The sequence below is a fragment of the Gobio gobio genome (assembly GCF_949357685.1).
Source record: "Gobio gobio genome assembly, chromosome: 4".
Classification (NCBI taxonomy): Eukaryota; Metazoa; Chordata; class Actinopteri; order Cypriniformes; family Gobionidae; genus Gobio; species Gobio gobio.
Genome location: NC_137100.1, coordinates 22,406,313 through 22,419,208, shown reverse-complemented (window position 1 = coordinate 22,419,208; position 12,896 = coordinate 22,406,313). Strand labels below are relative to the sequence as shown.

The following is a 12,896-nucleotide window of genomic DNA, read 5'->3' as shown; positions in this document are numbered from 1 at the left end:
ACACAATATGCAATATGCAATATTTTATGTAAGTAAATAGTAGTTAAAGATACAATATAAAGTGTAACCAATTAATATAAGTGTTGAAGCACCAAATGATATCAATACTTGAATGAAATGTCTAAAAAGAACATTACTAAACAGAAAAAAAGCATATGGCTATAATGCAATGAGGTAAATGAGCATGTGCAGAGACTTGAGCCTTGTTATATTTTTTCATTTGCGTTGTATAACACATGCTGACGTCCACGCTAAATGTCTTATTGGTACTGGCACCCAGAACAGCTGCCAGATAGCCTAAGTGGACAGGAACTCTGGCAGGAAGCCTAAAATCATTTGATGCATTACGTGGTTTTGAGGTCTGACATCAGAAACGTAGATATTAAGTATCTAGCTAAACCTTTGTGAGACGAAATATTACTCCCTCAAAGCACGATTTTATACACTGCATGGAGTTTCTGGAGCCAGGTGGTTTGTTTTTAACGCAAACTCATAAACTCTGAACAGCTGTAAAACCTGTGTCAGAAAGATGAAGCAGATGGGGTGTGATGAAGGCAGCTGATTTTAAAATGTTTGGATGAGAGAGAAGAGGGACAGCCGGGGGCACTTTAGCCCTCTATTCTTCACCTGAGGGTGGGACACTGTGGGTTTTAGGATGTGTGGGGGAATGCACAGCGGGGTCGCGTCCTCACAATAGGGACATCTGACCCTCATTGTGAAGGTAACAGCTGGTAGGCGGCCACTCGCGAGCCACCCAGCCGACAGCTTGTGCCAACAAAGGCAGACTGAAAGCATTCAACAGAAGACTTGTCCTCACAACGTTAGTCATCCAAAGGCCACAATCATTCTTATTCCCAGTCCACTGAAGAAGAAAAGCAAGGCATGGCATTCCAGAACATATACCCTATGACATGATCATGATGACAAATGTATTTGTGAGTCAACAGCACTCTGGTCTTCTCAAAATAATTGCCAAAAAACTAAAACATAATAATTAATTTAGTTTAGTAAAAGAATATGGTAATCATTCAATTCCATAGTCCAAAAAATCTGCATGCCTATTGAAAATCTGGGATTTAAAATCCCAATCAAACCTAGAATTTTTTTGGGGAAAAAATTACGAAATATATTTCACCCAAAAAATGAATACTATATTACTATCAATAAAATATTTTGAGAAATTCCTCAGTGGATTTTTTTTCCCCTTACAGTGAAAAAATTATGTACAATATGTAAGATTTTTGGATTAAAATAAAACCACAAGAAAAATTGTATATATTTTGTTGACTTGTGTACTTACATGATCCCAAACGTTTCCAGGAATGTTAAATTCAGAGAAATAAGCTATTTAAACCAGGCCACGGACCATGTCCATCCGTCACCTATAAATTACATCATACCCGCGTTACCCTCAATTTCCGTAGAAACGTAGAAAGTTTTATTTTGTAGAAACCATGGAAACACCAAAGATGCTTTAATATATGTTTTATTACACAGGTGAGCAACGGTTTGGATACATTATGGACAAAACTAATCATTGTTATATAGTTTAACACAACGGTTTCTTGATCTCGGTTTCTTGATTTACCGCCCAAGAGATGTTTGACTGACATATAAAACAATAAATCAAAGTTCGTTTTGTTCCACGTCACGTTTGGGCCGGCTACACACTGGCTGCATGGTGTGAGCATGGCGTTTCTGTTGCGTGTCAGCAGCATGGCGTTTTCTATGTCTTTGCACAGCAGAAACGCTGCTGCTGCTGCTAGGTGCAATATTTATGCAATATCTAATATTTATAATATATATTAGATTTTTTTTAAATTACAATTATATCTGTATTTGTCAAAACCTAGAAATTTTCACACATCAAAATGTCATTTATTGATATGCATTCATGTCAAAATGACATATAAACATCTTTTCCTATTCTATTTTGCCTGGAAACGCTTCCAACAAGCTTATGTGTCGCATGAAAAATAGGCATCGGTTCTATTTCTAGCATGCACGCGTTTTCACCGCGGCTCGAGCCATGCTTGAGCCTGCGCGTTTCACGCAGGCAGTGTGCAAGCTCTAACCTGTTAACATGGGAGCAGAGATTAAAAACCGACACGCCACACAGCTGACACACTCACGCCACGCAGCTATTGTGTACTAGAAGATGTAAAGTTGATGTCCCTGCAATAACAGGCCGGCGTGCATCTATAAATGATTAATTCAAGGACGTTGTGCAAGTTTACTGAAACAATGGAGTCGCGAACTTCACATACTTTTGAAAATCCAGCGTTTAGTTGATCCTGGTAAGCGCTCATTGTCACAGTTGTAAACACGACGGCGTTCTTATTACACGAGGGAGTTTGGTGTCACAACATTTGTTTCCAGGCGGACCGTTAAAGAATGCAACACACGTCTCGCAGACATCCTGTAGAATTCAACCAATCAGATGATGACTTCGAAACTCCTGAAGTGTTTCCAGAAAAGTGTCCCATATGCATCAGACTAGTCTGAGGCTGAGACTAGTCTATAAATCTTTAATACAACCCCAAATCAGAAAAAGTTGGGACAGTATGGAAAACGGAAATAAAAAAAGAAGTGATTTCTAAATTTACTTTGACTTGTATTTCATTGCAGACAATATGAACAAAAAATATTTAATGTTTTGTCTGGTCAACTTCATGTAATTTGTAAATATGCATCATTTCCTGTCATTCAGACCTGCAACACATTTCAAAAAAAGTTGGGACAGGAGCAATTTAGGGCTAGTAATGAGGTAAAATTTTTAAATAATGATGTGATTTGAAACAGGTGATGTCAACAGGTGATTGTAATTATGATTTGGTACAAAAGTAGCATCCAAGAAAGGTCTAATCCTTTAGGAGAAAAGATCGGCCGAGGATCGCCAGTTTGCCAACAAATACGTGAGAAAATTATTGAAATGTTTAAAAACAATGTTCCTCAAAGAAAGATAGGAAGAGATTTGGATATTTCACATTCAACAGTGCATAACATAATTAAAAGATTCAAGGAATCTGGAGGAATTTCAGTGCGTAAAGGACAAGGGCGCAAGCCTAAGCTGAACAACCGTGATCTCCGATCCCTCAGGCGGCACTGCATCAAGAATCGTCATTCATCTATAAGCGATATCACCACATGGGCTCAGGACTACTTTGGCAAACCTTTGTCAAGTACCACAATACGTAGTTACATTCACAAATGCCAGTTAAAACTGTACTGTGCCAAAAGGAAGCCCTATGTTAACAGTGTCCAGAAGCGCCATCGACTTCTCTGGGCTCTGAGGCATCTGGGATGGACCATCACACAGTGGAAACGTGTACTGTGGTCAGATGAATCAGTATTTCAGGTATTTTTTGGGAGGAATGGACGCCGTGTGCTCCGGACCAAAGAAGAAAAGGATCATCCAGACTGTTACCAGCAACAAGTCCAAAAGCCAGGGTCTGTCATGGTATGGGGTTGTGTCAGTGCCCTTGGCAAAGGTAACTTGCACTTCTGTGAAGGCACCATTAATGCTGAAAAGTACATAGAGATTTTGGAGCATAATATGCTGCCTTCAAGAAGACATCTTTTCCAGGGACGTCCATGCATATTTCAACAAGACAATGCAAATCCACATTCTGCACACATTACAAAGTCCTGGCTGCGGAGGAAGAGGGTACGGGTACTTGACTGGCCTGCCTGCAGTCCCGACCTGTCTCTAATAGAGAATGTGTGGCGCATTTTGAAGCGCAAAATGCGACAACGAAGACCCTGTACTGTTGCCCACCTTAAGACTTGTTTGCAGGAAGAATGGGACAAAATTACACCTGAAACACTTCATCACTTGGTGTCTTCAGTCCCTAAACGTCTTTTAAGTGTTGTGAAAAGGAATGGCAACATTACAAAGTGGTAAATGCTTTACTGTCCCAACTTTTTTTGAAATGTGTTGCAGGTCTGAATGACAGGAAAGGATGCATATTTACAAATGACATGAAGTTGACCAGACAAAACATGAAATATTTTTTGTTCATATTGTCTGCAATGAAATACAAGTCAAAGTAAATTTAGAAATCACTTCTTTTTTTTTTTTTTTTGCGTTTTCCATACTGTCCCAACTTTTTCTGATTTGGGGTTGTATATTAGCTCATCCATATGATTTCTGACCGAGTCCGGTCAGATTCTTTTGCACCGGTTGTAGAGTTGAAGACAACAACTCCCATGATTCAGTGAAATCAAAACAAAGGCGTAGCTTGTTGATGCCTTGAAGTGACCTCTACATAATAAAATACTAGTGATGCACCGAAATGAAAATTCTGGGCCGAAACCGATACCAAAAATTTAGGATGCACTTGGCCGAAAACCGAAACTGAAGCCGAAAATGGCTTCTTTTAAAAACGTATACTAATATTATATATATATATATATATATATATATATAGCTTGAATTTAATGGATCTCAAATTGATTATAAAAAATATAATAAACACATACATAACAAAACCTAAAATATTTTTTTACAATAAATATAAATAATAATACCAAATAATATTATTCTTCAAGTTTTGTTCCATCAAATAAAATAGTTTTTTAACAGTTTTGCAAAAAGAGATCCACAATTATCTGAATAACTGCACAGAAAAATCACAGAATGGTTCTCATTAAGAACATGAGATGCTGCACGGAACAGTCTGTCTGTGCACTGTTTGTGCTGGTGCTTGGGACAGATAAATAACCTGCGTGCAATCCGCGCAAGCAATGGAAAGCGGCCTTCGTTCGCGCGCCAGTAGTCAAGGGGATTGTCGCTTCTGTCAATGGGTAGTTCAGCTGATACGTCTCTATTTGTTCTCATACCGCTGACATGCTTAATCTTTAATAGGCAGACGCGTCACGTCATAACAGCTCGACCGTGAGTGAAACTTAATAGCACAGCGGCGAGCGCGTCGGGTATAAACTCCTCGTCCGTTTGGGGAGGAGCGTGCGCAGTCAGCGGAGGCTCGCGCTGCGGAGCCAGGCGAAAGTATAAACAAGGCTTTAAGCGTTTACGCACGGATGGGAGGGGAGGGGCGGGTGACATTCATTTTCGGCTGTTTTTTTTTTTTTCGGCCCGAAACCGATAATGCCATTTTCGGCCGAACATTTTCGGGGGCCGAAATTTCGGCGCACCCCTATAAAATACATATTACATATTGTGCCTTTAAGTTATCAACATTCTTCTAAATATCTTCAGTTGTGTTCCACAGAAGAACAATCATATAGTCAATAATATAAGTTTGAAACTAATTGAGTACATTTTTGGGTGAACAGTCCCTTTAAGATTCATATTTTATCAACTAAATATAATTTGTAACAACAAGAATGTTTGTTGAAATGAAAAAAAGAGGAACTGACTAAAAACTCACTACTGATCTCAGACTTTGCTTTGTACTGTAGGTCACAATCCCTTTACCATGGGGCCAAACATCAATGAGAGAAAAGGCTGAAGCTGTGAGAGAGAACTGACCCTCCCTCATTTCACAGCTCTACTACTTTTGGCATCTTCGCGACAAGGTGTTAAATGCATTTGCCCTCATTTATATTGAATGTGTCAGTCTACACTGACCTTTTCATTGCCGTCATCCTTCACTGCACCCAACACATGTGGCTTCCTCCAGTATACCATCAGTCCTTTAGCTCAGAGCATGGCAGACACATAGCGCCGTTGTCTACACATTTTTACTAGCAATAAGGCCGGTCTTGTAGATCTAAGAAGGTCTGAAGAGAGTTAATCTCATTATTTATTCAAAATGGCTTTGGAAGCCACGGCTTGGCCAAAGGTGGGCTTTCCCCATCCAACCAGAGCTGCGAGAGAAAGCAATCAAATCTGTGAGGTGTAAACCTCTGAAATCAAATTCATCGACAGTGCACTTTTGGTAGGGTTACTTATGTTGAGTTCCTGATTTTAGATCATGCAAAATATCAGAACCTTAAAACCACTAATGCTATTTGTGTATCCGGGTTGTTGAATGATGTTCTCTGATGTTGGTTACTGGTCACATGACATGCATATTTCATATTTTTGGTGGATGTTTTATTTTTATATTTTTATGATTTAATTATTAGCTTTTGATAAACTCACAAACCACCTGCCTTCACAAACTGCACAAATAAAAAAAATGTTTTTTCATTAATTAATCATGCAGTTGTATGATCTCATATTGAGAGTATTTGTACTTTTAAAAATGCATCGGTTACGCTGTAGGACTATTTAAAGGATTAATTCACCCGAAATGGAAATTCTGTCATCACTCATGTCATAACAAACATGTATAGCTTTCTACCTGCAGTATTGACAATATTGTGTCTAACCTGTATAGTCTTCAGTCTAGCACTAAAGGGGAAATACTGAATACTTTTTATGCAGTTACAACTTACAATGAACAAGCACTAGAACATTTAAACTTAAAGGGGCTATATGCGTTTTTCTGAAATTTAAACTCGCGACTGACACCTGTGGCCAAAAAACAGAACTGCTCTTATTTCCTACTCGCTCTCGCAGCGGTGGTGACGTCACATCCGCAGACAGCGCGGGAAAAAACGACCCGCCAGAAAATAGGAAAAATAGGATACAGGCTTAAGGCCTGTACACACCGGGACGAATATCGCGCGCGCTTATCGCCAGCGTTTTTCGTGCCGTTTTTCGGCGCGTCTTGAGTGTTCACACCCAAGCGATTTTCACTGGCGCTGCGCCGAGTGAACGTGCACATTCAGTAGATGCGCTCCCGGTACACAAGATGGTGCTGCGGCACTTTAAGCCTCTGACACTCGCTTGTCACACAGAAGGAGAAGAGAGACAGTATTTACGTGCTTGCCAAAACCACAGATATATTATGTGTATGGACAAAACCATTCACACACTTTTTGCTAACTGGCAAGCAGCATTAGCAGTTCATCTTCTTCTTTGTCTACTTACTACTTCTTCCTCGTATCAATGTGTGCTCGGCAAGACCGTTTTGTGCTTGAGCGCCACCAAGTCGTGTTTTACTGTCACTTCAGCAGCTCCAGCCACGTGAACAAAAGCGCCGATCTCATTGGTCGGACAGTTTTTTACGCGCCGCGTCAAAATAAAAAAACGAACCCGAGGCGGTTTTTTAAAAATGACGCTTTTACGCCTGCCGTTTTGCGCGTCGGTGTGAACACTCACATTGGCGCCCATTGTTTAGTCCCGAGGCGTTAAACGTCGGCGATAAACGCGTGCGAAAATCGTCCCGGTGTGAACAGGCCTTTATAGGTGCACCCACTGTGAGCGGACAAGGTGTCAGTATGCTCATCAGGAGATGTTTGAGTCATAAATGGTAAAATAAAAAGGCTATTGTTACGTTTATTTTGGGGAAAAAGTTGCATATAGCCCCTTTAAAGATTAGGGCTGTGTATCGGCACGATACGATACGCATCTTGATACAGGCGTTACAATATGATATATTGTGCTACACTGCAAGAAAGGCAATATAGTCCTATATTTATTTTATTATTTTAGAAAAACTATCACATATGCATAAAAGAGTTTATTTTATTTGATCAGAACAATGGGATACCTTTAAGTGACCAAAAAAGTTAAAGTTGGCATGAAACGGAAGCTGCAATTGTGTTTTCTTTTATATTGTGTCGAGTGGAATGGCTTCTCGAACAATACAAATTATAGGGCTAGACTTAATTTTGTCCATCGGGATTTGACTCGCTCTTTAGGCCGTGTTGTTGCATTGCAAGAGGGAGGGGAAGTTACTTTAAAAATTACGGGAATGCGCATGAATTTAAGAATATGATGTGCATTGTGAGAGATAAATCATTTATCAAAAATTCTGCAATATTCCATAAAAACTAAGAATGGTCAATTGATTTAATGGTGACTTTAAAAGTAAAACACCACTAAAAGTAAATATACTGTACACTACACTACCTATATAATAAGAGTGTGTGTTGTGGGTTCAAATTAAGGCCTTGAGCGGAGTGATAAATACAGATAACAGTCAGCAACACCCGTGGATTTACATGCAGGTGTATCAACAAAGGGATTATCGACTTTCCATGCATGTCCTCTTGTGTACTTAAGGCCAAATGCTCAAAAACACTGTAAGCCTCATTAAAACCCATGTGATACACAAGGAAATAATATGATGGGTTAGTTATGGTAGAACAAGACAGACAGACAGATGTCAATACCCTGATTCTGGAAATGAATAGTAGCAGCTGTTTGGTGTTTGGACATCCACCATGTAGGGCTGTCACGATTATGAAATTTGGCTGACGATTAATTGTCCAATAAATAATTGCGATTATGACGATTAATTGTCTGTTTTAGGGCTTTGTCGATTAATTGTCATACAAATTGTTGTGATTATTTAATTGAATCCCTTGTAAGTTGTCACTTGCAATAACACATTAATACACTTAAAGCCTTTAAATATTAAAGTAATTTAATCAATGAAAAATATGTATCTTTCAGAAATGTGTACATTTAAAGAAACAATGTAAATGTATATGAAAGTATAAATAATAGAAACAATCACCATAAAGTTACCATAACACAAAAAGGACTGTCAATATCTCATTCCAAACTAAAGTAAAATATAAATATATTTTACAAATTTGAAAATTCTGTAAATAACAGAAACAATGAATCACAAATATAAACTATGATCATAACAGAACAGGCCATAAAAATCTAATTCTGAAATAAAAACAATCATGCTCCTTAATGGCTTGGTAGATTACGGGAAAGAAACACTAGCATGTTGACTTTTTCTGGCTTAAGACAGCATCTAACTGGGGTGACAATGTTGCCAGCTGTACTGAACATTCTTTCAGAAGCAGTACTTGTTGCACATATGCACATGTAGGCTACTTTCTCGCCAACTTGGAAATTAAAGGAAACCTATGTATGACACGCCAATTCGCTATGCCATTTTGGAGTGCTATCAAGACGCATAATCGCTTTTTAACGTGTTTATCAACGCCGTTTCATTCTATCCCCCTACACTGCCCCTACCCATCACACACACACACACACACACACACACACACACACACACACACACACACACACACACACACACACACACACACACACACACACACACACACACTGCCCCTAAACCTACCCATCACAAGAAACATTCTGCATTTTTACATTTTCAAAAAAAAAAACATAATTTAGTATGTTTATAAATCCATTTACATTCACGCGGAATCACACGGCGTAGACATTCACGCGGAGATGATGGTTGGTTTCGGCGTACACATACAAGCGGAATCACACGGCGTAGACATACACGCGGAATCACACGGCGTAGACATACACGCGGAATCACACGGCGTAGACATACACGCGGAATCACACGGCGTAGACATACACGCGGATAGCTCAAAATGCGTACAGATAGGCTAACACGCCATTTGGCTTTAGAAAGTGGCGTGTATGTTTAAGCAAAGTCATGATGTCATGTTGATTGGCGTTGTCGTTTTCGGCTTTGAAACTAAAACCATCTTTGTTGAATAACTGGGCTGCTCTAACTCAGGATGGAGAAATCAACAGGGCAATATAATTTGAACGTAATGCTCAGCGTAATGAATTCAGAGGGAGACCGGTAGAAGTAGAGTGCTGCAGGTACGTCGTTCATGAACGAATGATTCTTTAATATGACTCGGGACTACCGAGTTGTCTCAGAGAGTGATCCGTTCATTTTGTTGGCCGCGCGTGTGCGCAAAATCCCATAGGTTCTGTACATGAAACAGAAAATATTAGTTCATCCCTCGAGTCTCGAGTTCGGGTTTGAGTCTTTCGTTCTTCCTGTCAGTCCTATAGTAGACTATGCTGTCAGAACCGGAAAGATAAATTATTCGTTCATCTTTCGAGGTTCGGGTTCCGCCGGGTCCGAGTCTTTCGTTCTTCCTGTTATGCTGAAATGACTCAATTTTTTATTTTATTTTTTTATTTTGCTGAACGAGATTCAAAGATCCGAGTCTGTAAAATGATCCGAACTTCCCGCTACTAACTACAGGGCCCCCTTGTGTCTTCTAATAGTGGGCAATAATAACGATCACCTGTAATGACCGCGATTAGACCAATTAATCGCGATCAAACGATTATTTTATAATCGTGACAGCCCTACCACCATGACAATAATTCCACGTCTATGGACATTACCATGATAGTAGCCTACCATGGTATTCGTGGAGATATGGTTATCAAACACAGTACCACGGAATCTATAAAAAGTACCATGATATTACCATCACTATGGTACCGCCTCCCTCCACAGAAAGGGTGACCATCCCAAATCTGTCAATACTATTGGAAACACTTGTGTGCCTGAAGTGAAAGCACCGATACTGTGTTCTTCCTCAAAAGAGTGAATAAACAGGAAGAGGATCAAAATCCACCTACCCTTCACGTCGCCGGCCAGTGCTTTCCATGTAGGCGAATACTGGATACAGTGGCCACACCACGACGAGTAGAACTGAAGCAGCCAGGCGCTGGAGGAGTTGAGCACGGTCTGCTTCAAGCTGTCGCTGCTCAGTATAACCACTGGATCCTCTTCATTGTACAATCGAGTTGACTGACCCTGTCCGAACAGCAGCCCCATCACAATACTGATCTTAACGCAAAACGCAACTGCCATTTGAGGTGATAGAGGAAACGCCGTTCAATATGAAGCCACCAAACATAAATGAGTTCTCTACATTCAGAGTGATTCTGCTCGCTTCCATGGATGACTACATTGGAGACGTGTCTTCTAGAGCTTTGTCACTGCGCTATGAGAACGCAGACGCTTATCGTGCGCATCCTATCTGCGTATGATCGACGCATATCATGGTAGCCTACTCTAATGCAAGCCCGGTTTCACAGATAATACTGAAAGGGATAGTTCACTTAAAAATGAAAATTACATCCTCAAGCCATCCTTGGTGTATATGATATTCGTCTTTCAGATGAATACAAGAGTTATATTAAAAAATGTCCTGGATTTTCCAAGCTTTGCGAATGGCAGCCCAAAAAGTGAATCCATCCATTGTAAAAGTAATTCAGAAGGCCAATATCCTCTGTGTGGATAAAGGCCTTCTGAAGCTAATCGATGGGTTTTTGTAAGAAAAATATCCATATTTAACACGTTATAAAGTAAAATATCTAGCTTCGGCAGACTGCCTTTTCTCTCGCAGTTCAAAATGCTTAAGCTATTTTATAGATATTTTATAACGTGTTCAATATGGATATTTGTCTTACAAAAACCCATCGATTCACTTCACAAGGCCTTTATTAACCCCCCGGAGCCATGTGGATTACTTTTATAATGGATGGACACTCTTTTGGGCTTCAAATTTTGGGCTGCCATTAATGCTTGGAAGAGCCAGGACATATTTTAATATAACTCTGATTGTAATCGTCTGAAAGAAGAATGTCATATATAGGATGGTTTGAGGGTGAGTAAATCATGGGTAATTAAAAATTTTGGGTGAACTATCCCTTTAAGCTAGTCCCAGACTAAAATGCATGTTTGAGCTGTTTTAACTGAAAGCAACTTGCCCTGGCATATCTCAAAATATGCAAGTGGCATTGTTTTGTCTCAAGATCCCCATAATGCACCAGTAATGTTTTTTTCTAAGGCACATCTATAAAAGCTATACTTAAATATCCTAATTGAACTAAGGCCTCCAGGTCTAAGCCCTGTCTGTGAAACTGGGTCTTTATATAATTATTGTTTTGAAAAAAAAAAACATTCACCACAAATGTTGCTATAAAAAATTTCACCTTTAATGTATAACGTACACAAACATATAGTATTAATCAATAAAAAGATTAGAAGAATGATTAAAAGAAGAGTAAATCTCACAAAAACAGGTTGATGTCACATCTTGTCAGTGCAGGCAAGGGAAGAGGAGCAGAGGATCTAAATTACAGCAGACTTATTTACACACAAAAAAAGTCCATCCTGAAGGGAGAAATGAGCATAATAGCTTCAGATAGCAACAGAGATAAAGATAAAGATAACACAGAGAAAAAAAAATTGAACTAACCTGAACACATCTCACTCCATAATCAAAAGAATAAATACTGCATACAGAAAATGAATGCATTTTTTTAATTTATTTTTTTATTTTGACGTGCCTAATGGTCTCATTGTATGACCATTAAAGGCCCACTTTTGCAAGCGTTTCAAGCGCCTTGAAACGTGCAGCATTATTCAATCTGTTGACGTAATTTTCACTGAAACAGGAAGACAAGGCGGGACATACCGAGCAGCTTCTCTCCTTTTTAAAGTGTTTCACAGCTCGGTCAGAACCATAGATATCCCTTTTAGATTTAATATAAAACTGTTACTAAAGCAAAACAGTGAACATAATCATGCTGAGAATGTGTAGTTTGAAAAGTGTCATTTAATTTTGTGCATGGCACCAGTGTTATTTCTTTTACTCATCAGTGCTGTTTCTAATGCCGTCTGCCTAACAGTTTCTCCTCCAAATCACCTCAATATCGCTTTAAAATACAGCATTATGTGCAGAATTCTAATTGGTCCGATACGTTTTGTGGTCTGTACTGACTCGCGCATATTATCCGTTCTGTGCTTCCGTGTCTCTGGACTGGAGCAGACTTTATTCGCCCCAAGGGAAAGCATATTTACACTGTTTGAATCATTCCCTACCCCTCTATCGTTGATTCATATTGGCGGAAGTGAGAGATTGTAAGTTTCTAACGCTTATATCTTCTAAATACGAATTTTGTCATTGTTTTGAAACACACTATAACTGTAAGGCTAACATATTCATACCACTGTAAAAGCCAAAAAACTTTGATTTCATGCGGACTTTAAGCACATTTTGTCCTGAAATTCTCATTAATGTAATATATCATTACATCTACTTTTATGGTTATC

The 12,896-nt window shown here is 39.2% G+C and overlaps 1 protein-coding gene across 1 annotated transcript in view; it reads right to left on the bottom strand.

Moving 5' to 3' along the window:
• The window catches only part of qsox2 (quiescin Q6 sulfhydryl oxidase 2), a 32,034-nt gene extending 21,275 nt beyond the window's left edge, over window positions 1-10,759 (bottom strand). The window contains exon 1 of the mRNA XM_079816068.1: window positions 10,412-10,759. Within this exon, the coding sequence (XP_079672194.1) occupies window positions 10,412-10,646 (235 nt within the window). The 5' untranslated portion in view covers window positions 10,647-10,759. The remainder of the gene's footprint in view (window positions 1-10,411) is intronic.
• Between the last annotated feature and the right edge of the window lie 2,137 nt (window positions 10,760-12,896).